We start from the raw sequence: 26342 nt of genomic DNA, 5'->3' as shown, positions 1-26342 counted from the left end.
TCGCCGAAATTTAATTTTTATTCCAAATGTAATGTCTAGAAATACAATAGCTAATACTCAAAATGGTGTGCTCAACTGGAAACTAAAAAGCTGATGTGTAGGGAGTGGCCAGCCAGCTGCCTGCCTTGGCACTCTGGTTATGCCCAAGAAACCATAAAGATGACCGGTGTTCCTTTTCCAACCTGGAGGTGCAGCAGTTATAGAAAGCAGGAAAAGAGAAAACGCCACATGATCCCAAGCCTTCGAGATGAACACACGGGCGTGGAGAAGACTTTTGGTAGCAAAATTTCCACAGTTCTTAAAATGGGGAGTCTTCAAAAGTTCTTCAAATTCAAAAGTTTAAAACAAAAACAAACGTGGAGAGGGGACAGTCACACTGGCTTAGAAGAGCTGACGCCTGTCATGAGATTGACAATCAGTCCTACTTCTAGAACAGTGAGGACCAGTGTGCCTGACGACCCTGAACTGATTGTGCAAGAGCAGGGGGGCTCGATGCCTCGAGCCCCATCTATGGCTCCTCCTGGCTGAGGCCGAGGCGGCCTTTCTGCACCTCCAGCTCCTCCGCACTGACCACTGACGGGTCGATGGCAGCGTATTTGGTTCCGTGGAACTGCAGCAGATGTATCTGGAAAAGTGCAGGTTATTTTGGTTATTATTAGGGTTATGTTTATGGTTCTGGGACTGAAGCAAGGGCTTCAGAGTGCTATAACAAAGGCTCCGCCACTGGGTGACCCATCGCCACTCCTGAATCTTTCTGAGATTATGTGGAGGTCAGAGAGTAACATCAGTGTCACTCCTTAGGGCTCCCCTGCCCCCTTTTAAAAGATAGACTTATTTAGGTATTTTATGTATGAGTGCTCTGTCTTTTGTTCACAAGAACAGGACACCAGATCCTATTAGAGATGTTTGTGAACCACCATGTGGTTGCTGGGAATTGAACTCAGGACCTCTCAAGAACAACCAGTGCTCTGAACTGCTGAGTCACCTCTCCAGCCCCCGGAGGGCTCCTTTAAGAATTTACTTAGTTTGTATATGTTAGGAAGTCAGAGAGAAGCTGTGGGAGTTGACTGTCACCTCCTCTGTGTAGTTTCCTGGCACTGAACTGGGTTGTTGGGCTTAGTGGCAGTTCTTTTAACCACTGAACCGTCACTGGCTGTCCACCTTGTCTTTTGAGGTAGTCTCTCAGTGGGATCAAGCTTGGCAGGTAGGACAGCCAGCCCCAGGGTCTGTCCCTCCCCAGGGCTATGCCGCCACACCTGCTTTTTAAAACCTGGATTGTGCAGACTAGGCTCGGGCCCTCCTTGTCACATAGCAAACACTTTACCACTAAAATCTCCCCAACCCAGCACCTTTGTTCTGCAATGACTGTATTACAGAGCAGAAGGTATAGCATGCTATTAACAAGCATGGCAGGAGAACATAAAAGTTTTCCTAAAATTACATGCTAGAGAAAGCCAACAAAAAAAAAAAAAAAAAAAAAAGAGTATGGGTCTCACAATGTAGCTCAGACCAGCCTTGAACTTACAGAAATCCTGTGATAGCCTAAAAGTGCTAAATTACAAGTATTCACCACTCTGCTGACCAAAGAATTGGTAGGACCATTGACCTCAAATTGTTTTGTGTTTTTAAGCAGGTTCTCCTGCCAAGTTTTCATGGACATCGCCCCCCGCCCCACACATAACCCCCATGTTTCGTGTATATGTACATTTGTGGGCACGTGTGTGTGGGCTTGTGTGTATGTGCGTGTAGACGGCCAAGGTTGATCACTCTCCATCGTAATCACTGAGGTAGGCGGGTATCAATCAAATCCAGAGCTCTCTAATATGGCCAATCCTTTTTTAAGAAATGTATACAGGGGATTTGCCTACACATATACCCATGTACCATATTCAATCAGATTCATGCAGTGCTGTAGGAAGCCAGAGGAGGACGCTGGATGCCCTGGATCTAGAATTTCAGTTGTGAGCTGCCAAGTGGGAGCCGCAAACTGAACCCAGGTCCTCGGGAAGAGCAACCAGCGTGAATTGAACCTAGGTCCTCGGGAAGAGCAACCAGTGCTCTTAACTGCTGGGCAGTCTCTCCAGCCCCCTGATATGGTTAGTCATGAGAGCCAGTTTCTCTAGCAATCCCCAGACTCCACGTTCCCAAACTGGAAGTTCATGCAGGATACCATGCTCACCAGACGTTTATGTGACTCTGGGGATCTGAACTACAGTTTTCATGCTTGCATACCGCAGACCTTTTCTGGACCTTCATAAACCTCTTTCTTTTCTTTTTAAAAGTTGTATGAGTGTTTTGCTCATGTGTGCCTGATGCCTGTAGAGGCTGAAGGTTTTGGATCTCTTAGAATTGGGGTCACAGATGACTGTGAGCCATCATGTGCATGTCGGGAATCAAACCTACATCCTGTACAAGAGCAGAATGTGCTCTTAATCACTAAGCCACCTTGTCAGCCTTTCATATACACCTTAAACAGCCCGACGCTGCTCTCCCCAAGGACGCACAGTCTTCTGTTACTGTGGCTAACGGCATGGTGGGCATCCCTGGGCATCGGTTTCTCTATGGTTAGGACTGCCTCCTTAGGATCGACATCCACAGGAGCAGAGAACATTAAAGATGGGGCTCACTCACCAGGAAGGCCCCTGATGCTTCTCTCCAGATTATCAAGGCAGCCACTCTCACCCAGTCTAGTAATCTCTTGAGAGAATGAGGTCATGTTTTATTTTTGCCATTAGTGCGTAAGCAGATCAAGAAGTCATTTTCTGAGGCTTGGAGTGTTCCATTTAGATGTGATGTCTTTCCCTGGCTGCATTTCCTGTCTCCAGGAAGCAAGGCACATCATACTGAGGGCCACTACCACAGTGTGTGATGCAAGGCTTGCTGACTAGAGGAGGATTGTTGAGGGAACACTGCCTTGAGGGTCTCTAAAGCACACATGTTCTGGGGTCTAGCTGGACTTACCTGCACATAAAGATTGACCTCTGCACTCCTGCACAGGTAGGGGAAATTGCCTCCTGTCTTAAGGTGAGCTCTCCGGGCATTAGGGTACAGTTTATACATTTCCTCCTTGGCTTCTGTTGACAGCGCACTCTGGTCAAACACCTTTGAAAACACACAAGGCTGAAATCTCATGGCATTCTTAGTACAAAAGTGTCACCCCATGTTCCTGAGTGTCAGAGTAGCCAGGGATTACCTCCTGGTGCTGTTCCTGGTTATGTCCGACTCCAATCCAGGAGGCTGGGCATGCAGCTGGGTGGTACAATGTTTGCCTTGCATGTTCAAGGCCACATCCCCTAAACCCATCTGAAAAATAACATTCTAATTCCAACTTAAGATCTCAGCTATAGACTTTGGTGCTAAATGTCTCTGACCTCTCAAATGTAGCTAATTAATGAATTATTAATAGTGAATAATCACTAGAATGCCAATTTCAAAAACAATGAAATCTTGGGGTTGGAGAGATGGCTCAGAGCTAAAAGCACTGGCTGCTCTTCCAGAGGACCCTGGTTAGGGTCCCAGCACCCACATGGCAGCCCACAATTGTCTGTAACTCTAATTCCAGGGGACACAATACCCTCTTCTGGCCCCATAGGTAGAAGATGCACTTATATACATGCAGGCAAAGCATCCATATACATAAAGTAAAATAATCTTTTTAAAAAAAAGACTAAAGGCAGGAAGTTCAGACTCTTTCTGGGAGGAGGTGTTCTGGCAGCTGAGCTCACAATATTTTGGACATCTTTCAGATGTTCTCTGAAGCATGCATACAAAATGTTTTGAAGACATTTTAAAGATAAGCATATGTGTATTTTGTGTGTCTATGCATGCATATATGTGTGTATGTGGAAGCTAGAAGCCAACCTCGATGGCCTGGAATGCACTAAGCAGGTTAGACTGGCAGGTCAGCAAACCAGGAACCTGCCTGTCTGCACCTCACCAAGGCTGGAATTACATGTATGTGCCGCCATGATTGGTGTTTTGTTTGTTTGTTTGTTTGAATGCAGGTTCAGCCATTAAATGCTGGACTCATCCAAAAATGTCAGACTGTTAAGTGAACCAGAACCCTATGCATTACTGGGGGAAACGTAAAATGATACAGCCATTGGGAAACACTATGTCAATTCCTCAAAAAGTTTAAGGTAGAATTACATGTGTGTCACTATGTGTGTGGGTACCTGAGGAGGCCAGAAGAGGACACTGGATCTTCTGTTGCTGGAATTATGGACAGTTGTGAGAAGCCATGTAGGTGCTGGGAACAGAACCTGTGTCCTCTACAAGAACAGTAAGGGCTCTCAACTAATGAGTGTATGGCTGAGTGGCAGAGAGCCTGTCTAGCACATGAAAAGTCTGGGTTCTGTTTCCAGCACCCTAAACACCTCTCCCGTGCTTATTTGATTTTATTTTATGTGTAGGTTTTTGGCCTGCATGAATGTTGATGTACCACCTATATGCCTGATATCTGAGGAGACCAGAGAGGGAATGCAATTCTGTGGAAGTGGAGTTACAGATCGTTATGAACCACCACATAGGTGCTGGGAAACAGACCTGGGTCCTATGTAAGAACAGCCAGTACTCTTTAACCACTAAGCCATCAACTCTGCAGACTATATTTTTTTAACTTTTGGTGGGGAGAGAGCTGAGACAGTCTATCGCTGGCTGGCTGGCCTAGAACTTGCTATGTAACAGGTTATCTCCAATCAGTATCACCAGCACACCTAGGACAAGGGTGCCTGTCACTCTTGTGAGCAACAATCCAGGATGTTGGATGTAGGATGCCGAGGAATTGAAAAGGCCAAGGTGTATTTGAAGAAAGAAGTATGGTTAATGTCACCAAATAATTATATCTTGGCTATATATTTATAATGGCAAGTACCTATAGTATTTCAAGAGAAACTCACATCCATGATGGTGACAGGGATGTCCCGAATCTTATGAGGCTCCACGTAGGAATTCTGACAGTTGAGGGTGAGTCTTGAAGCCAGTTCACTTTGACCCAAACTCTCCAGCTGCAGAAGAGATAGAAATACAGGTAAGGGTTTGCAGGAATTCTGTTCTCATGCACACAGCTGGTCCATAAGTGACATTGTGCTTGTGTTGTTGGGGATGTTTATGGTGGAAAACTCACCAATGAGAGAACATGTGTCTGAGAGACTGCAATGGATCGGGGACTCTTGGGCAGTGGCCTTTTCTATTGTGGCACTTGAGTCAGGCCCTATAAATGCCATGTGGCCATGGCTTCTTTTGGCTACAACCTATACTGCCTGTTGAACTCAACTGCACCCTAACTTGTGTGCCTCAAAGGCGATGAATCAGCATGTCACGGGACCTTCTGCCCCGTGGTTCTGAAATGCCAAAGTGCAGACTTGCTTATCACATTGACCTGAATAGTTCAGGAGGGAGGTCAAGTAAAAACTGGTCTTAGCTGGGCATGGTGGCACAGGCCTGCAGCAACCCAACACTCAGGAGGCAAACCTGAGGCCACAAGATACCTCCTTTCAAGAAACAAAGCCTCTCTCCACCCTAAAGGAGCCAGATTCTCAGAGGCCCAGCAATCCCAGAAGCATTGTCTAGTGAGGCCTGAGAAGCTCTGTTCTTAGAGACAGTCTCGCTGTATAGGTTGGTCTCAAGGTGGAGACCCTTCTGCTTCAGCCTCCAAAGTACTTAGCTTACAGGCATAATTACCGTAGCCAGGCTGATAAAAAAAACTTTTATTTATTTATTTTTTAAAGGTTTATTTATTTTATTTGTATAACTACACTGTAGTAGGCTGTCTTCAGACACACCAGAAGAGGGCATCAGATCTCATTACAGATGGTTGTGAGCCACCATGTGGTTGCTGGGAATTGCACTCAGGACCTCTGGAAGAGCAGCTGGTGCTCTTAACCTCTGAGCCATCTCTCCAGCAAAAAAAAAAAAAAAAAAAAAAAATTAAGTTTATGCTTAAATTGCAGGTGCCTGTGAGGCCAGCTGAGGGTAATGGATCCCCTGAAGCTGGGATTTCAGGTGGTTGTGAGCTGCTTGACACGTGTTCTGGGAACCCAATTTGAGTCTTCTGGAAGGGCAGTTCAGGCCCTTAACCATCTCTCCAGCCTATAAAGTGGTGCCCTCAGTGACCAGATTATCCTCAGGTATCGGATTTCCCACAGAGGGAGTTAACACCATAGCTGGTGCCAAGAACCAAACTCTAGAACAACAAGTGTTCTTAACCACTGAGCAATCTCTCTAGCCTCTTTAATTAATTAATTAGTATTTTTTTTAAAGACAGGTTTCTCTGTGTAGCCCTGGCTGTCCTGGAACTCACTCTGTAAACCAGGCTGGCCTTGAGCTCACAGAGATCTGTCTGCCTCTACCTCCCAAGTGCCCCAGCAAGCATTATTCAACTTTCTAAGCTCCTGTTGGATTTGAACATGCAGCAGCTGCTGGGAGACGCGGATGGAGCTAAGCCGTCCCCAGCAGTGGGGTCTGTCTGCAGTACTGCAGTTAACACAGGACTGCTCCACAAAGACCACTCCTACACATCCACAGATGATGGACCTCCTTTTATATGTGCAAGAAAAACCCCAGTAAAAGTGTCATGATCCTTACCCGGTCCACCATGAAATCGATGGCGTCAGCCATCATAGGGTCTACTGGGCCAGAGGAAAAGTTCCCCAGAACTATCTTCTTGAGCATAAATGCTGGCATCAGCCAGAAGCTGCAAAACAAGGACAGAGGCTAGTGACCCACACAGAAATGCAGCGTGATCTTAGCACTGAGGCTCCCTCACAGCAGGACGTCCATAATCCAGGGGCCCCCTCTGACCCCCGACAGCCAGCCTGAGTTACACAGTGAGTCTGAAACCAGCGGTGTGTGCTTGTGTCATAGGGAGATGATGATTGAAATGGAAAAAAAAAATCCCAAGAATTCTTTGGGTTGGTTTACAGATGAATGAATGCTTAAATACAATGGAGCTGACCTTTAAACTAGAGGTCTGCAGGTTTATTCTGTTGAAAACATTATAAAATTATATTATATCTTACTGAAAAAAAATTGTCTAAATTTAGATATTTCTGTAAAGTTTGTTTTAAAATATAATTTTGTTGTTATTGTTTTGAGACTATATAGCCTGGAACTTGCTACACAGACCAGGCTGGGCTGATTCTTGCTCCACAGCTAAAGGCATGCACCAGACACATGTCCTGATGATCTGTATGTCAAGGAAGGAAGCAGGAAACAAGAGAGAAATGCAAGGAAAGGTACAAGTTTGAAGTAAGTACGAAGTACTTTTTTGTAGTGAGGAAAGTTAAAAACAGAATTTGTTTGGGATAATAATTTTTTTGTCCTAAAGTAGAATGGTTAGATTGCTCCAGATGGTACAAGAAAGGAAAGGAAACACCAGAGCAAGTAACAGAAAGCTTGTGAAGGAGAACTCAAAAGAGGAAGATGAAGGAAGCTGGGCAGCTGGGCCAGGCAGCCGTTTCTCCTCTGACTGTGTGGCCTGTAGAGGTCTTTGGGTGTTGGACATTTTACAACATGGCTTGCTTAACTGACAGAATGATAATCTTTCCCACAGAAAGACTTCCCTCCAAGGAGTAATTCACTCTATCTTTGCAGTGCACTGACTGTACATGCCGTTACCAGGAGATGAAGGAGCACTGACTGACCAGGCATGGCAGGAGGGACACAAGTAGATCCCCAGCGTCTAAGAGAACCCACTCCAGGGATGAGACTGTACTGGGATACAACTGATAGGGAAGGCCTTCCTGGGAGCGTTATTGGACATGTACTCTGTCAGGCTTCAGGAAGTGGTGAAAGGCTACCCAAGCAAGAGACTCAATAAGATCGGGAGCTACAATAAAACACCAAAGATCCATTTCAGTTCCTAGAGAGGACACATGCTGAACATGAGGTAACACAACATGTGGCATGAGCATGACATTTCAGAGCAGAGTAAGGGCTACGATGTGGCTCAGTTGGTAGAGTGCTTGTCTAGTATGCAAACAGCCTTGGGTTCAATCCCCAAGACTGCATAAACTGGGTTTGGTGGTCCACACTTATAACCCTAGCACTTGAGAGAATTAGGACTTCTAAGTCACACGCAGACAGTTGGAAGCCGGACTAGAAAACATGGAACCTGTCTCAAAACAAAAACCCAACAAAGCAGGGCTGGGGAGACGGCTCAAAGGGTAAAGCGCTTGCCCTACAAGCACAAGGGCTGGAGTTCACATTGGTAGTGCCTGAGTCGATGCTGGGAGCCTGGGGAAAGTCAGGGCAGGGGATTCCCAGGGCAAGATGTCGAGCTAGAATAGCTAGTCTAGACTCTGCCTCTATGTGAGACAGACAATGATGGTGGAAGATACTGGATGCCAATCTCTGCTTCCAAACACGTGACATCCCCCTATCCCAAAAGCAGAATAAGAGAAATCTGTAAAGAATTGAGGGAGCGTTTCATACAAACCTGTTCGGGGGGAGGTGATGTAACACTTATGGTGTTAATAATACACAGTAACTACAGGAGGAGGGAACACCTTGCTGGCTGCTTCCTTAGACTGGAGGAAAAGGTCTCTCCAAACACTGAGGTTCCTGAGGCAAAGGACTGGCACTAAGTCAAGGTGGAGGAACAGCAGAATAAAGAGCTCTAATGTGAAGGTACACAGAAAGGAAGAAAAGACTGGGAGGTTCGCAGATACAGAAACACTCAAAGAACTTTACACTATACAAACTGCCCCATAGGAGTCCTGGGTCAGTCTGATAGCCAACCAGTGACTTGATTTCCTGCTGGATACCAGTACTATTTGTTCAGAACTGAAATATTAGGTAGCTGGAACAAAAAGCACTTTATAGGCTGCTCTCCTGATGAGAGTCTTGGGGAAGGCAGAGGACAACCTTTTGTAACCTTTAGAATACTATTCTGGAATTCAGCCCAAAGCACAGTGTCTTATACATGCTGAAATAGCTACTTCCCTTCAGGGACAAGATTGCCTATCCCACATGCTCAAGTAACCTTCCCACCAGGACGACTCAGCACCAAGGTTCAGCTGAACAACCTGAAGTAACCAGACAGGGAACAACAGCCCCGGGATGGGGCAGACAGGGTTCACACAAGACAAAGTTTAATTCCCATTCAGAATTGCCTTAAAAGAAGGGGCAAAGACTGTCATCACATCACCCTTGGAGAGAAGGGACAAAGCCTTGTGTCTTTTTGTAACTAGACTTACTCATTTTATATGTAAGTGGTTTATCTGCACGTATGTCAGTGTACCACATGCTTGCTTGGTGCCCATTAATATAAGATGTATTAGCTGGGCATAATGGAATGAGCCTTTAATACCAGCACTTGGGAGGAGGAAGCTGGCAGATGTCTGAGTTTCATGAGATCTATCTAAAAAAAAAAAAAAAAAAAAAAAAAAAAAAAAAAGAAAAGAAAAAAAAAGTAAAAGTAAAAATTTTAATATATATAAATATAAGATCTTGCCAGACTGCACATAACATCAGTATTCAAAAAACCACCTTCAACTGAGTATCAAGGTCTAAGGAAAATAGAGTTGTTGACAATCTGCACTCTGACAACTACTGCTCTCGGAGATTACGGGGACACCTTTTCACAGTTCCAGGAGAAAATAATCCCAAGAACTATTTGCACGTAAGTGGCAGGACCTGTTCAACAGAGCTTTGCCAAGACAGAAGTGACTGGAATTATTTAGCCAACTGTGGAGACAACCTGCCTCGTAGCTCAGCCGTAGACACACACACAACTCACTTACTGATGGTCTGCTTTGTCCTAAATGCAGTGGTTCTCAACCTTCCTAATGCTGCCAACCGTTAATACGGTGCCTCGTGTTGTGGTGCCCCCCTCCAATAAAAGAAATTTATTTGATTGTGCCACTTCACAACTGTAATTTTGCTACTGTTATGGATTATGATCTAAATATTTTTTGAGATAAAAGGTTTGCCAAAGGGATCGTAACCCACAGGTTGAGAACTGCTGTCTGATAGTCAAGGACACATTTGCTGGTATTTAAACAAATCCAGGCAGCTCTGGAGTAAATGACATTTTTTTTTTTTTTGTTTTCTTCCTTTGCAGAATTTGGAGTCCAAGTCATAAAACTTCTGTATGAGGCTTTTGTTTCTGTGGTTTGAGACAGTCTCTTATCTTGTAGCTATGACTGGCCTCAGACCCCTGACAATTTCTCCTCCAGTTTTCTTAGAGCTGGAATGACAGGTTCATGTCACCACAGCTTGCTTCTACCATGAGGCTTTTAAATCTGGAAAGAATTAAGTCCGGAGGGCTGGGGCTGTAGCTCGTTGCCTGAATACTTGCCTGGCAGGCACCAAAGCCTTGGGACAACCTCTGTGTATGTCCCCTCCTATCCCTTAATAAAAGAGGAGGAAGAAGAAATTATGCAGCCATTCTACTGGGCCGTCCCAGTGTGAGGTATGAGCTACCTCTGCACTGAATTGTACTCTGATCCCAAAAGATGTCTCTGACACCACCCTCCTAAGTATTACTGTCTATAGACCACTGAACTAGTCATTCATTCAGCTGTCTGAATGAATGACCCAAGGGAAGGTTATGAGCATGTGGGATAGGCAATCTTGTCCCTGAAGGGAAGTAGCTACTTCAGCATGTATAAGACACATAATCTTCACATATTGACAAGAAAAGAAAGACCTAAGGAACAGGACTGTTTTGTGTGTGTGATACACAGCTGTCTTCCTGTATCACTCTTGGCCTTGTTCTCTTGAAACAGGGTCTCTTACTGTTTTTAGGTTAGGCTGTCTGGCTAGCAATCTGTCCAACCCAGCACTGGGGTTACAACCTCAAAACATCAGGGCTCATACCTGAGGTGTCCTGACATGGCTCACACTCACACAAGCAAAGATTAAAAATAAAATGGTAAATAAAATCAATGAGAGGATGGTTGAGAGGAACCTGGAACCTTGCTGGCTGCCCCTAAAGCAATTCTTTCTGAAGAACAGGACATCAAGTGTCAAGATCACACCATTATGAACTAAGTGTTCTTGTCTTTCCACTGGTGATCACCCCTCAGGGCACTAACCCAGAAAGGAAGGAAAGCAACAGTATGGAGATTTATCTCAGAGCATGACAGAATGTTGGGGAAACCCACATGAAACTGTGTTGATTTAGAGAACTGATATTACAAGGACAGGACAAGACAATATGTGTTACCGTAGCAACAACATCTGTTACTGTAGCATGACGACAGGCCCAACCCACACTGGGTAAAGAGTTGAACATGGAGTTTACAGCATTCTTTTCTTGCCTACCTCCTATTCCCACTTTGTCAAAATTCCCCTAAAGCCAACATTTAAAGATGCCCTTACCTGTTTGCAGTCCACGTTTGGTTGAAGATAGACGTGTCACTGAAGGCATTGCACAGGATGAGGGAGTGCACTCTGGGAGACTTGTGAGTGTATTCAGCAAATTTCTGAGCCAAAAAGCCTCCCAAAGATGCCCCAAACAGATGGACCTAATTATAAATAAACATAAGGCTGATCCTAAGACACTGAGTTGCTTCAACTGTTGTTAATCACATAGTATGTCATCACTACCTAGCTCAAATATCTACAGCAGTTATAAATTTAACAAATATTTTACTTAAATAAACGTATTTACCCCATCAAGAAAACAATGACTCGGCAGTTAAGAGTGCTTGCTGCAGTCATGAGGACCAGGGTTTAGATCCTAACAGCTATGTGACAGGCTGGTGTTCTGAACAAGCCTGTAGTCCTAGACCCTGCCTCAGAGGAATGGGTGGAGAGTGACAGAAACGCGTAATATGCTCTGTTGACCTCTGAAGTACATGCATCTGCGCATACACTCGCATAAGTCTAAAGCGAACAAACAAAACCAGCCGGGAAAAAAAACATCTGGGTATGGTTGTGAGGGGTGGAGGTGAATGAATGGGTACCACTGCCGTGAGCACAACCACGCCAAGGACTCATGGGAACAGCAAAGCCTCCCTCTGGACCAAATATAAGTGTTGATGAGAAACTGATGTTCAGCCAAAACCAGTGTTTTATCTACCACATCTTCCCCCTCCGGATGACTGTTCCCCTCAACTTCCCACCTCCTTGTTCAGGTGTATAATAGTAAATAATTTTAAAAAACTGCCTCCTTGCTCAGTGGTATACAATAAATTCACTGACAAACTGCTGGTGCATCTCCATCAGAGCGCAAGGCCCACCCAAGCTCAGTTTTTCCGTACACAAGTCTGACCTTCCTTCATTCCCTCGTCACTTGTCAGGTTTCTAGGATCCAGCTACATGGGTCACGGAGAGTGATGGCTCGTGCCTCTAACCCTCCAGCATTTGGGAGGTGTAAGATCCAGAGTTCAAGAACATGGTTGGCTACGTTGTGAGCTTGAGGCCAGCCTGGGCTACACGAGACCGTCTCACATAAAATAAAACAATGATCTAGTGCTCTGGAAACCAAAACCTTTCTGAGGACATAATTTTGATAAAATCTCAGATTTTATAGCATTTTGAATCTTCAGATCGGGGACACACAACTGGTAAAATGTATGCAACCAGTCCAGGATTTGAGATGCATGTGTAGCATTTGAGATAGAGATACCACAATCTGTGCTGACCCACAATACCATGAAAGAACCTCAGACACATTACGCTAAGCAGAAGAAGCCAGTTACAAAGGGCCACATCTTATATAATTATACTTAGGTTAAAATGTGCAGAGCAGATAAGGTCAGAGACAAAACAGATTCGGCTGCAGAGCTAGGGGCAAAGACGGAGAATGACTGCTAATGATTTTTTTTACTTGCACTATGGGAAAAAAAATGTGTGTTTGTGTGTAGATGCAAGCACAGAGGTCATGGCCTGCTCGTGGGGGTCAGAGGATGTAGGAGGTCCCGAGGTCCTTAGTGCTCAGATAAGCACTAAGGAAACTAAGAATGTAAAACATGCAGGGCTGTCTCTTCAAAGGCAGAGACAGATTACCTGTCTTCCACCCAGAAGGCAGGAAGGTAGTTAATAGCCCAGTGACCTCTGTGTTATCTGTATGACCATACCAGACCCTTAAGATGTCACCTGTAGTTTATGAAGAGTTTCGATGTAGTCGTGCCTTACTGGGCACACAGGACAAGTTAATTATCCCAACAAAATTATTTTTTAAATTGTGATGTGCTTAAATATGCCTAAAATAAACTGCCCAGTGTAAGACTCTACAGTGGCTACTGAATTGTGTTGACCCAACTGTCTTCTTATTCTTCTCAGACTGTTATTCCACTGGCCTTGGTAATCACAGAAACCCTCCACATGTACAGCTGACACCACAACAACCTACAGCAATGGGCTCTCTTCATGTGTCGCGTGGTCCCTGGGATGGCTTGGTGGCAAGTGCCTTTACCATCTCATTGGCCCAATAAATTTTCTTTTTGGAAAGGTGGGAAAAAATGCTCCAGAGTTGACTGTGGTGACAGCTACAACTTTATCTGGAAATTTAAAACATGTGACTGTCTGCTTTAAAACGGGACATTGTGTGGTATGTGAATTCTATCACAATAAAGCTATTATTAAAAAAAAAAAAAAAACAACCTTAGCCTTTACAGGATTCACACTTCAATCACATTCTAAGTCATTAGTTTACTACTCACTTTATCCAACTGTAGGTGGTCTAAAAGTTTTCTGAATCCATCACAGAATTCAAGATGGTCCCAATAAACTGGATACTGCAACTGAAATAAAAATTTTAATTTATGTTAAAAATTTAAAATGCTGCTCATATTTGAATAGTTCAGGAATCACATAATGTTTCCTATTGCCCAAGCTTTGTTTCTCATTCTAAGTCTGTTAAAATAACATTTAAAAATTTTTTATTTTTCAAAGATTTATCTTGTTGGGTGGTGGTACACACATTTAATCTCAGCACTTGGGAGGTAGAGGCAGAGGATCTCTATAAATTTGAGGCCAGCCTGGTTCAGAGGGAGTTCTAGGACAGCCAGGTCTATACAAACAAACTCTGTCACAAAACAAAAAAGACCAAAACAAAACAAAATCTTTATGTGTTTGAAAGCCATACGCATGTGGGTGCCAATGGAGACCAGAAGAGGTGTCAGATCTCCTGGTGCTGCAGTTTTGGATGGTTGTGAGCTGCCATGTGGTTGTTGGGATTTGAACTCATGACCTCTGGAAGAGCAGTCAGCGCTCTAACCACTGAGCCATCAATGCTGCTCCACACAACAATCTCAATCCACATCAATTTCCTTTCCAAAGAGTCTGAGGGTCAAGGGCAACTACTGCAGAGATCGCCCAGGTAAGGAAACCCAGCTTCATTCTGAAGGGAGACTATGAGGTTCAAAGAGCCAGGAGAATTGGAAATAAAATCCTTTCTCAAGAAGACACTCTCCACCCCCTTTTTTTAGTATCATTAAGGAATTGCTCAATAAAATGGTCCTTTGCAATTTTCTTTTTTTTTTTTTTTTTTTGGTTTTTTGAGACAGGGTTTCTCTGTGTAGCCCTGGCTGTCCTGGAACTCACTCTGTAGACCAGGCTGGCCTCGAACTCAGAAATCCGCCTGCCTCTGCCTCCCAAGTGCGCCACCACCGCCCGGCTCCTTTGCAATTTTCTTAAGTCTTTCTGATTTCCTGTACTTTCACTTACAACAAAAACAAAGTATGGCAGCTGACCCTAAGAAGCCTGCCTGCTAACATCACCAGCAAGCACAGTATAAGTGACAAGCTCATTTCCAGGGACTGAGACTTTTCTCCTAAGAATTTCTCCGTGTGTGTGTGTCTCTGTGTGTCTTGTGTGTCTCTCTGTGTATGTCTCATGTGTCTTTGTGTCTATGTATGTGTCTTGTGTATCTGTATCTCTCTCTCTGTGGTCTCTGTGTGTCTCTATGTGTCTCTGTATGTATGTGGTCTCTGTGTGTGTGTGTCTGTGTGTGTGTCTGTGTGTGTGGTGCCAGGGATGGGACTTGGTGCCTGTGTGTGTTCAAGCAAGCTCTCTGTCTCTCCACATGAAACATCTATCTTCAGCCTCCTCATTAAAAAAAAAAAAAAAAAAAAATCTGTATCTCTCCATATATACCTACCTGGCAGACTCATTTTGTTGTTTTAACTCCTCAGATATATATTGTCACTGAAGAAAAATCACTGCGATAGATACTGTTGTAGATTTGATATATTTTATTGTAAAATTCTATTTGTGGATAAGGCTTCTGGAATAGGACATAGATGTTACCATAAAAGAAAAGGGAACGTATTTAATAAGGCTTTAATTTGAAAGTCTTCACACTAAGTTAAAGGCATGACTCAGTGGTAGACCATGTGCTCAGAATACACAGGCTCTGAATTTAATCCCTAAGACCAAACCAAACAAAACAAAATCAATGCCACATGCTGGCAATAAAGCTGTACACAATGTCATCCTGCCCCACCCCCACTCCCAATTAAATCTAGGTAAAGCTGAGCAAATCTTGGAATGAAATCAGTAGACTTTAATTAACATCCTGCAGGGCTGGAGAGATGGCTCAGTGGTTAAGAGCACTTGCTGTTCTTTCAGAGGACCCAAATTTGGTTTCCAACATCCACGCTGGGCAGCTCACAACTGACACAAAGACACACGAGACACACACACAGAGAGACCACACACAGAGAGACACACAGACACGCAGAGAGACACACATGGAGAAATTCTTAGGAGAAAAGTCTCACTCCCTGGAAATAAGCTTGTCATTTATGAGCCCAGTTACAGAAACTCCTCTGCTAAGCTGCATTTGCCTGTCCGTGCGCGCGCTCTCTCTCTCTCTCTCTCTCTCTCTCTCTCTCTCTCTCTCTCTCTTTCAAAATAATAAAACAAATCTTTAAAAAATAAATGGTATGTTAGCATTAAATTGACATTAATGTTTCAGAAGACAGAAATTGTTAACATCGGCTTGCATGGAGGAACACGCAGCAAACTAAAATATATGAATACTACAAACACCACTTTGTGGCTGTTAATTAGAAATTTGTTTAAAATCAAGTGGGCTAGGGATGTGGCCCAGTGAGTGAAGTCCATGAAGCACAAGCATGAGGACCCAAGTTTGGAGTCTCAGCACCCAGGTAAAAACTGGTAGGTGATGTGTGTCTGTAACTCCAGTGTTGGTTTTTTTTTTTTTTTGGGGGGGGGGGAGGGGAACCAGATCCCCAAAATTCGCTGGCTAATGTATCTGAATCATGAGTTCTAGGTTTGGTAAAAAACTATCTTAAAATATAGGGCAGAGCAGCTAGCAAGATGGCTCAGCAGGTGGAGGCACTTGCCTTGTACAGCGAAGGTTTTGTCTACCGAGCTAACTTGCCAGCCTGCTAATCAATCAAATATTGACAGTTTTGAATATACTACTGACTTTTTCTGCATCCACCCTATGGCTAAAGAAATGGGGTCATGGGGCTGGAGAAATGGCTTGGCAGGTAGAGGACTACCACACCTGAAGACTAGAGTTTGATCGCTGGGATCCACACGGTAGGAATATGGAAATGACTCTTGCAAGTTGTCCATACAACAAACAAACTCGTAATTTAAAAAACTCATAATTTTAAATTTTAAACTGCAGGGTGCTGTGACACACACCTTGGATTCCAGCACTGAGGAGGCAGAGGCAGGTGGATCTCTGTGAGTCAGCTTGGTCCCAAGATCCAGAATAACCAGGGCTACAGAGAACTTTTCTCAACAAAAATAAAAAAATAAAAAAGCTGGGTTTGGTGGCACATAGCTTTCATCCCAGCTCTCAGGAGGCAGAGGCAGGTAGATCTGGGGCCAGCCTGGTCTACAGAGTAAGTTCCAGACAGCCAGGGCTACAACAGAGAAAACCAGTCTTAGAAAAACCGAAGACCTAAGGAGGGGACAGATGGAAAGACAAACACCAAACCGAAACAGAAAATCAGACAGAGCTGAGGCCTCTGAGATCTGCCAGTCTGAGGCAGGAAGCCCCGTCAGTATTTGCTTTCCAGAGGGCAGATTCCTGAAGGCAGCTCATGTTCCACCCATGGCTGTGGAGGGCTGGGGCGCTCACTCTCCTGAAGTGCCGTATGTGAAGGATTATTGAACACCCAGGACACAGGAGGGCTGACCGCAGAGATTCACACCATCTGATGAAGCCAGAGATAAGGCCTGGAGGGAGCGGTGATGTCAACTGTTCTCCCAAGAAAAGGGCTGTCAGGAGAAAGAGGACTCAGACTTGTCTGCTGGGACCTCTGATGTGGAACCCAATCACTGCCTGCCAACTCTGCAGACTGTAGACTCACCCTGCAGGCCAGCCTCTGGGAATGGTCATGAGGGGTTATCTACATTAGTCTGAGGAGGAAGACCTTACCTGATCATGTGTGGCACCATTCCATGGACTGGGTCACAGACTGAACATAAAAAGGAGAAATCGAACTGAGTACCTGCATTCTCTCTCTGCCTCCAACGGCCTCAAGCCCCTGCAGCTGTGACATCTCTGCCATGAGGATCTGTGCCCTTGAACTGTGAGCCAAATGAAATTTGCCCCTCCTTACATTGCTTCTGGCAAGTGTCCTGTCCCTTTGCAAGATGTAAATTAACTAATTCACCTCCCAACACAAGAGATGAGTGACTGACATGGATTACAACAGCAGCCCACAGGGAGCGGGGGACATAACACTGCAGGTCCCAGAAGCCACTGCAGCTATATAAAGCAGAAGACAGGTGTTTCCTGTGAATTCTCACATGTACAAGCTTCTGTTGTACAAACTTTGTTCCTTTTTAAAACTATTGGTTACTACTCCAGCCAAGCAAGATGCCCAAAGGAAAGAAGGCCAAGGGGAAGAAGGTGGCCCTGGCTCCCGCCGTCATCAAGAAACAGGAGGCCAAAAAGGTGGTCAATCCTTTGTTTGAGAAAAGGCTCAAGAACTTCGGCATTGGGCAGGACATCCAGCCCAAAAGAGATCTAACACACTTCGTTAAATGGCCCCGCTACATCAGGCTGCAGCGGGAAAGAGCCATCCTCTCTAAGCGGCTCAAAGTACCTCCTGCCATTAACCAGTTCACCCAGGCCCTGGACAGGCAAACAGCTACTCAGCTGCGTAAGCTTGCCCACAAGTACAGGCCAGAGACAAAGCAAGAGAAGAAGCAAAGGCTACTGGCCCATGCTGAGAAGAAAGCTGCTGGCAAAGGGCACGTCCTAACTAAGAGACCACCTGTCCTCCGAGCAGGAGTCAATACAGTCACCACCTTGGTGGAGAACAAGAAGGCTCAGCTAGTGGTGACTGCCCATGATGTAGACCCCATTGAGCTGGTGGTGTTCCTGCCTGCCCTGTGTGGAAAGATGGGGGTGCCCTACTGCATCATCAAGGGAAAGGCCAGGCTGGGGCCTCAGGAAGACATGCACCACTGTTGCCTTCACACAGGTTAACTCGGAAGACAAGCGTGCTCTGGCTAAGCTGGTGGAAGCTATTAGGACCAATTATAATGACAGACATGACGAGATCTGCTGCCACTGGGGAGGGAATGTCCTGGGTCCTAAGTCTGTGGCTCGCATTGCCAAGCTGGAAGAGGCAAAGGCTAAAGAATGCGCCACTAAACTGGGTTAAAAAATGTACACTAAGTTTTCTGTACATAAATATAATTACAAAATTGGAAAAACAAACAAACAAACAAAAAACCTACTGGTTAAATAAAAGTGGCTACAGCCAATTACTGGAGGAATTAGAGGTAGGTTTTGAGTTACCTGGTGGGTAGAGAGGAAGAGGGGAGAGACCACAAAAAGAAGGCGCCATGAAAAGGGGTGCCATGAACACATGGCAAGGAGAAACAGCAAGTATTTGGGGTACACCACTGCAGAGGAAGCCAGGCCAGCAGTTACAAAAGTAGATTAGAGGTTACCCCCCAGTCATTGTCAAAGCCAAATAAAATAACCATAGTTGAGTCTCATTTATTTTTAAGCTGGTCTGGGATAAGCTTAAATTGGTTGCACTACAAACCTTTATCACAAGCCACAGAAATCTTCCTATAAACACCCTCACTCTTAAAGAAATTCAGAAGGACAGTGCAACACTAGATCAAGCCCTAAGCCTGTTAAGAAATACTCAGAAATACAAAGCCTTTTTCGATGATACCTTGAGGATACCCTAAAAGAAAATCAGAGCAGGGCACAGAGCTTAGTGGTATGGAACCACTTATGGTAAGCATACACTTAGCGGTATGGGGCTCACTCAGCCATGCGTTGGATGCACCACAAGACAACTAAAGGGCTTCGTGACTGAGACGTAAAACGGGAAAATATAACCTTACTTCAAATAAAGAGTTCCCATTACTATAGTCAGCCAGAAACAGAAGGCCAGGAATCTGAGATTCAGTGCTGAAGCAGCCATACTTACAGCTATAACACGGTAACCCCATCCAGTCAAAGCCAAAATCTGCTGGAAAAACACATCTGCAGTTCCGCTGACGGGAGGAAGAAAGATGAGAGGACACCTGATGTTTCTGGGGCCAGCATCATAGAGTGACCAGATCTTACTGTCATCGTCATCCACGATTATCTGGAGGGAAGATTGAAACGGGGAAAGAAAGGAATGTCTCGTGAGGAGGTTTATAACAGTCACTGGCAATTGTAATAGACCTGTCTTGTTTGTTACAGGACAATATGGGGATCACAGATGAGTATCTACAATAACCTGTTCTGGTTTCCTTTTCCTTAATGCACTTTATAAACTTTCAAAGAACGGATTCTTTTTTTCCCCTTTCTCTCTTTCTTTCTTTTTCTCTTTCTTTCTTTTTTTTTGTGTAAACTTTTTTTTTTTTGGATATTTTCTTTATTTACATTTCAATTGTTTTTCCCTTTCCAGGTCTCCCCTTTGGAAGCCCCCTATCCCATCTCCCCCCTCCCCTTCAAAGAACAGATTCTTAACTGTTTAACTGCTCTGTTTTTAACTGGACTGTCTATGCAGAATAATGGGAAGTCTGTTTTGTTTATCAGTAAACAGTAAACTATGCATATTTTTCTCATATTTTCCATGAGGGTGTGTGTAAGTGTGAGTGCGTGTGTGCGTGTGTGCGTGCGTGTGTGTGTACATAAAAACAGTTTGCAGTCATTCTTGAGTGTGTGTGTGTGTACATAATAACAGTTTGTAGTCATTCTTGAGTGCTGACCCAAAGGACTGGCTGAGGTCAGCAGGTCTCAGATTGAACAGGGCAGGCAAGGAGGAATGGAGAATCTGGCTATGGGGAGAGCTAAGCAGACCCCAGATGCTTCAGGATCCAATGAGGAGCAAATCTGAGAGGGAGGAGGGGATTTCATTGACAGATGAAGGACCAGGTAAGCATATGTGTAGGTCACTGGCTCAGGAAATGCTTCAAACCGTTTGCTTGAGGATGGGTCGTGGGAGAAGGTAAATTGTTTTTTAGGAAGGGGATGTGGAGGAGGCTGTCAGAACCCTTTGTCATTTAGTGTTCTTAGCCTGACAGGGAAGAAAGAACATAAAACGAGGCGAGTCAAATGCTTCACACAAACTCGATGCAGGCTAATTATCATACTTCACTGGACCAACACTTGTCAGTTCAAATCAATAGTTATCTTTTTTTTTTCCCCCCTGAGTGTTCCTAGCTAGCAGGACTGTGGACTCTACAATGTCCCTCAGTGGGTAGCAACTGACTAACCAGGGTCATTCGTGTCACCAGGAGCAGACAAATGAGGCAAGGCAAAGTCCGGGGAATTTGAATAATTTCTGTTGGGCCTTCCCAACAGATAAAAAACATGTATCTCATGTTTTTGACCTTTGTATTGTGCCATTTGTTTTGATTCCTATGTATCTTTTCCCTGTGATTATGGATTTTTTTTTATTAAAAAACAAACAAACAAACAAACAAACAAACAAACCTAAGGACCTCTTCAGCCTACACAACAAATCCCAAGTCTTGTCAAATCATGTAAGGAAGCATAAATATCAATCCCCTTGAGATTTGTTTCAATAACTAACTTGGGAGGAAAGTAACACAAATACTGGGTTCTGAAACAGTAGCTTATACACATATATTCAGAAATAGCATGCTCTATGAATTGACTGAGGCATTCTGAACATACACCATAAATACCTAAGGGTATTCAACTTCCTCTGAGTTCTCTGAATGCCAGATTCATCAGAACTTTGTCAGAACACACAGTATCTGCTTGACAACTTTTGTTTTATTCAAGACAGGGCTTCTCTATGCAGCCCTGGCTGTCCTGGAACTTGCCCTGCTCAACAACTTGAAACCAAAGCACCATAAAATTTCAAGCAAATTTATCATGAAAAACAAGCGTGGGGAGAAGAATCTAACAAGGAAGTGACTTCTAAGAATATTTAGGTCAGTTTGGGGGTCTTGGGACTGACTGAGGTAGCTTGCTGAAGAAGTGCATCTATCAAGAGTTCATGGGAGTTACTTGGAAGGCTGAGGGAGAGGGACCCTACTTCAATGCTGGCAAGTTTCCTGGGAAGCAAAAAGTAAAAGGGTCTGCCTTTGTAAGCAGCTCCAGTTAGCCTGACTTTGAAACCAGATTACTCTGATTTTTAAGCCAAAGTCTAGTAGGCGTTATGATCTCTAATACGCTAGCTAATTCCATAGATCTCAAGTTTCTTGTCCATAGCATACACCTTGTCAAACTATTGGGAGCATTAAGATACCCGGTGAGTTTCCCAACATTGCCAGGGCTATTAGCAGGAAGCCTCTGCCTGGGCAAAATGTAGCTCATATTTCCATATAAAGTCAGGCTTGCACCATACTTTCTCAGCTATCTGCTTTGCTAAAATGCCTGTAACAGACAGCACTGATGATCCTGAAATCACAGTATCTAATACTGCTGCAGAGCATCAGCCAAGATTCCCTCTGTGATAGTAATGGCCTTTGTCTAGGATTAACATGGGGGCTCATAGTCGATACCAAATGTCAACTGAATGGTTGAGGGTTAAGCAAATGGGCTCCAGAGGATGACTAGAGGTGAGTAAGGATGCATCTACGGTGTTTGGATGAGAATGGTCCTCACAGGCTCATATATTTGAATCCTTGGTTCTCAGTTGGTGGAACTGTTTGTGGGGGAGGGGATTAGGAGGTGTGGTTTTAGGGGTGATGTATCACTGGGATGGGCTTCGAGATTTTAAAAGATTCCCAGTATGTCTTTCATTACCTCAAGCCTGTTGATCAGGAGGCTGTAAGCGCTCAGCTTCTGTTCCAGCACCATGCCTGCCTACAATGTTCTCTGCCATGTCACAGACTCTAAAACTGTAAGCCCCAAATAAACTTTGATACGTTGCCTTGGTCATGGTTTTAGGGAAGTAGTTAAGAAAGCATCACTGCACAGAGTTCTACGAAGCTTAAGTTTTAGGAACAGAAACAGAAATGACTATATTATCTATATTTTCCTATATTATCCGAGGTTCAGTACATAAAAAGGTATTACAAATAAGAAAACCTTTGCACTCCAAAGCTGACTACATGTGACAGGGAATGGGGTGAACTTTACACTCTGTAACACCTAGTCACAGTATTTGGCAATAACCTTCACTCTCATACAATACTAAGGCACAGCTTCTAAACCATATAGAAGTATCAGCATTTGCGACTATGAAATGAAGTAAAATCGTACTTACCTTTTTCAGGGGAACGGTACTTCTAAACCAATTATAATCTGGAGAGACTTTGATCTCTCCCATGGTGAGCAGAAACAGAGGTTAACCCTGAAACAAAAGCAGATGTCAGTTCTGCAGAGAGAATTCTCATCACATCTGACCTCAATGCAAAAGCTGGTCTAGCTGCACCAACAATACTTTAACCAAAGAAACCAGGGTTGTTTGCCTCGTCCATACAGGTTTAAACTAGAGAGGACGACAAGATGGATCCCTTTAGTAGCTCCAAAAGAGGACTCCAGTCTTGCGGAATTAAAGAACCGCATTGGATACAGAATACTCTTTTTTACCTCATCATACTTGGGAGACTCTGAACTCTTTTGACAGCACCTGAAGAAACCATTTTAATAAACTTCCCATATGCTTATAGGACATATATGACAAAGGGGTTAGAAAGCTTGTTTTCAAATGATTCACAACATGCCAAAATCTAACTTTAGTTCACATGTTGCTGATACCCAAGAAGGGTAGGAGGAACAAACATGCCATTCCCACTGATGTGATTAAAAGGTGCGTAAGCTGAGATGTAGCTGGGTGCGGCAGAGTGTTTGCCTGACATGCACAAAGCCCTGGGTTCAGTCCCCAGTGCCAGAAAGTTACATGGACGTCTCTGAAACACCTGTGATATAAGGTAAATCTGCTGTAATTTACAACAAAATGTTTGTCTCTAGAGAAAAAGGTATGTCTTCTAGTTTGGGGGGGGGGGTCTGTTTTTTTTATTTGTTGTTTGGTTTTTTGAGGCAGGGTTTCTCTGTGTAGCCCTGGGCTGTCTGTCCTAGAACTTGCTCTGTAGACCAGACTAGCCTCAAACTTGGAGATCCACCTGCCTCTACCAACAGGGACTTCTGTGACCTTAGGTTAAGTCAACCACCTCTGAGCTTGTTTCCCCTCTGTGGGTTTCATCTTTGTTTCCCCAAAGCCTAGAATGGTTTGGCAGTCAACCCGCCTGATCTGCTGACTACAGGATGACTAACTCCTGAAGAGACTGAACCAGGGCCTGCAAGAATCTCTCCTCATCAAGTTACCTCCAGGCTGTGAACTGGCTGGCTTTCCTTCTTGGCTCACAAAGTCATTACAGGAACCTGAAACTAAGGTCCCTGGTCCAGGTTCTTTTTGTCAAGAAAGGCACTTCCACCTAACCACCAGGAAAGACTTACATACTTGCCTTGCACGGCATTCCCCTACTTCCAGGGCAGGAATAGACTCTCTAGTAGGGTTTAGTTTGAGAGTCCAGAACTTAATTCTAAGCTGACTTAATACAATCCTTTACAAAATCCATTTTATCTAAAACATCAAACATGTTTAAAAATATCTAAGCCATTTAAACTATTTCTTTTAACACATCTTTCACTATTTAAAATTGTTTTATTTGACAGTTTCATACCTTTATGAAATACATTTTAGTTAATTTAACTCTCCTGTCTCTCTTAAGTTATTTTAAAAAGAAAGCAACTAGCAGCACATACATATTGATCCTGCAATATTTTACATTAGGACAGCCTTGAAATACCACCACAGCATCTGTACACTTCCAACTGGAAACATTTTCTAGAATGTCTGCAGGAGGGACTATGAAAAACAGGCTAAACAGCCAGGTGTGACGGCTCACATCTTTAATCCTAACCCCCCAGGAGGCTGACAGCTAGCTCTCTGTGAATCCAAGGCCATCCTGGTCTACATAGTGAGCTCCAGGCCAGCCAGAGCTATACAGTAATAATAAGACCCTGTCTCAAACATACAAAACTAAAACATCAATCAACCAACTTACAATAAAAATTATCCATAGTTTTGGAACCAGCTGCCATTCACAAACCAACCTACCGCACAAACACACAGGCAGGCACACAAATGACTGACCCACTTCTTTCCCACAGCAGCAGAAGGGTTAGTCCTTACCAAGTCCTCAGTATAAGTCACAAGCACCTCAGTACTGAACACATTATAACTAATCTTGAGGCATAAGAGATTCTACACAGCTGTGAGGACACTTTTGCAAGGACAGGTGATTCTAACACTTGTGCTAGTTTGGTGGTGAGGAAAGCGGAGACAGTTACCAAATGTTGCATGTGACCAGCTGATAGCTATGAAGAAAAAAAAAAAAGAACAACACCCCCACCCCCGCAAAGCTAAAGCAGCTGTGAAGGGTATGAAACGGAAGGTTTGTTCTAGCTCTCTTTCATCCACTTAAGCCGGATGCTTTTCCAAGTCACAAGAGAAACATTCTTAAAAAAAAAATCTGTGGCCCAGAAAGTTAGCTTGAGATTGTGACCAAACTGGTCAGGATGAAAAAGGAACATGGGCCGTGAGTTCAGGACAGATTTGATTTCTCGTGACTTTGTTCTTTACAGAAGAAACAAAAGCACCTGTTCAGGCTGGTGAGGAAAGAGCCAGAGAAAAGCTTTATCAAGAAAACCACTCCTCCAGGATGCTAAGGATACCCAATTCTTTCTGGACCTTGTGTTGCCGAACAATAAGTTTGCTAGTTGTGAGCACGTACTTGTCCTTCAGAGTTTCAACAGAACCTGCAGTTCATAGCTGAGGAAATCACCTTTCCAAATATTTAACACGAGGTCAGTCACATATTGCTGGTCCTTTATCTCAATGTATAGTTGACTTATATAGGGACAATCTATGATTGTTAATACAACCAATAAAAAAAGTATTAGAACTTGAGAGTCTCTAGGTGACCCAACTATGAGTCTCTGTGTTGGAGAATACTAACCATGAGTTTTTACCACTGAACGACATCTAAGGCCCTGCAGCCGGCTGTTTATTACAGATCTTCACTCTTCTCCACACCTTTATGTATTAAATAGCTATCTTTTAGAGATTTCTTCAGTTAAAGATTTATCCTTTCTCCAGGAACCTATCCACTTCTCTCTAAATGTCATGAGAGGAGAAGCTGCCTGCACGACATTTCTCTCTGACACCTCGTTTCAAGGTCCTGGTATAAAAGGTTTTTGGAAAATTCATACATCGCTATTAGTCGACTTCCCAATTTGTAGTATCCTTGCAAAAAAGAGAAGCTGGACCACTGCAGATGGGAGACAAAACAAAAGCATCAGCACCTAACTTCCAACTCCCTGGGAAAAGAAGTAAAAAGAGGCACTCTTCTGCTACATTCTTCATGACTCATTAACAGGCCTCACACCTAGTCCGAGGTAGGATCTCCCAAACAACTCTACTCATAGCCCTTAAAAGTTGCCTAAGCCACAGGATGGGTAGCTCGAGAAAATGAGGATGTCTGGTTAAGGATTTTGTGCACCAATCGCCACAGGGGCCGCCCTGGGTTCCACTAGTTCAGACACAACAACAACCCGCAATGAACCGAGGCTGGACCTTAGACACACAGGCGCCCCCCGCCCCCCGCGCGCACACGCACACACTGAGATAGGGATCACGTGCATGGTCACAAGGACCGGCCCACTCGTGAACTCTGCTCATAAGTCACGCATGCCCGATACACGCCCACCTACAACCACACCACGCACCACACGCCCACACTCCTGCTTTCCAGGGCCTGCCCCTCACCTGCCGTGGCCGCTCCCGCGTCCCTTTCTTTCCAGCCAGGACGGATCTTCACTCCGGTTTGGGCGCAGCGGATGCAGCCGGCGGGGCGCGGGTGGGCCGGGCGGCTGCAGAGCTGAGGCCCCGCGGGAGCAGAGGGTAGAGGGGGCGCGCGGCCGAGCAGCCAGAGGCCGCCGCCTCCTCCCAGGTCTGGAA

At 44.4% G+C, this 26342-nt stretch overlaps 1 protein-coding gene and 1 long non-coding RNA gene across 2 annotated transcripts; both read right to left on the bottom strand.

The window, feature by feature from the left end:
- On the bottom strand, positions 1–26342 carry Spg21 (SPG21 abhydrolase domain containing, maspardin). The gene is made up of 9 exons (XM_028752375.1): positions 26151–26342; positions 22584–22670; positions 19338–19499; positions 13614–13694; positions 11326–11471; positions 6586–6694; positions 4899–5006; positions 2962–3102; positions 1–625 (listed from the first exon to the last, which is right to left on the bottom strand). Exons 2-9 carry the CDS (start codon positions 22644–22646, stop codon positions 509–511), a joined length of 927 nt encoding a protein of 308 aa, XP_028608208.1. The 5' UTR covers positions 22647–22670; positions 26151–26342; the 3' UTR covers positions 1–508.
- LOC114608397 lies at positions 15132–17354 on the bottom strand. The gene is made up of 2 exons (XR_003709357.1): positions 17315–17354; positions 15132–17154 (listed from the first exon to the last, which is right to left on the bottom strand). It is a non-coding gene; the product is annotated as an uncharacterized LOC114608397 (long non-coding RNA).

The sequence above is a fragment of the Grammomys surdaster genome, unplaced genomic scaffold (assembly GCF_004785775.1).
Source record: "Grammomys surdaster isolate TR1022 unplaced genomic scaffold, NIH_TR_1.0 125896, whole genome shotgun sequence".
Lineage (NCBI taxonomy): Eukaryota > Metazoa > Chordata > Mammalia > Rodentia > Muridae > Grammomys > Grammomys surdaster.
The sequence above is the reverse complement of the archived record's forward strand: the minus strand, read 5'-3'. Positions and strand labels throughout refer to the sequence as shown.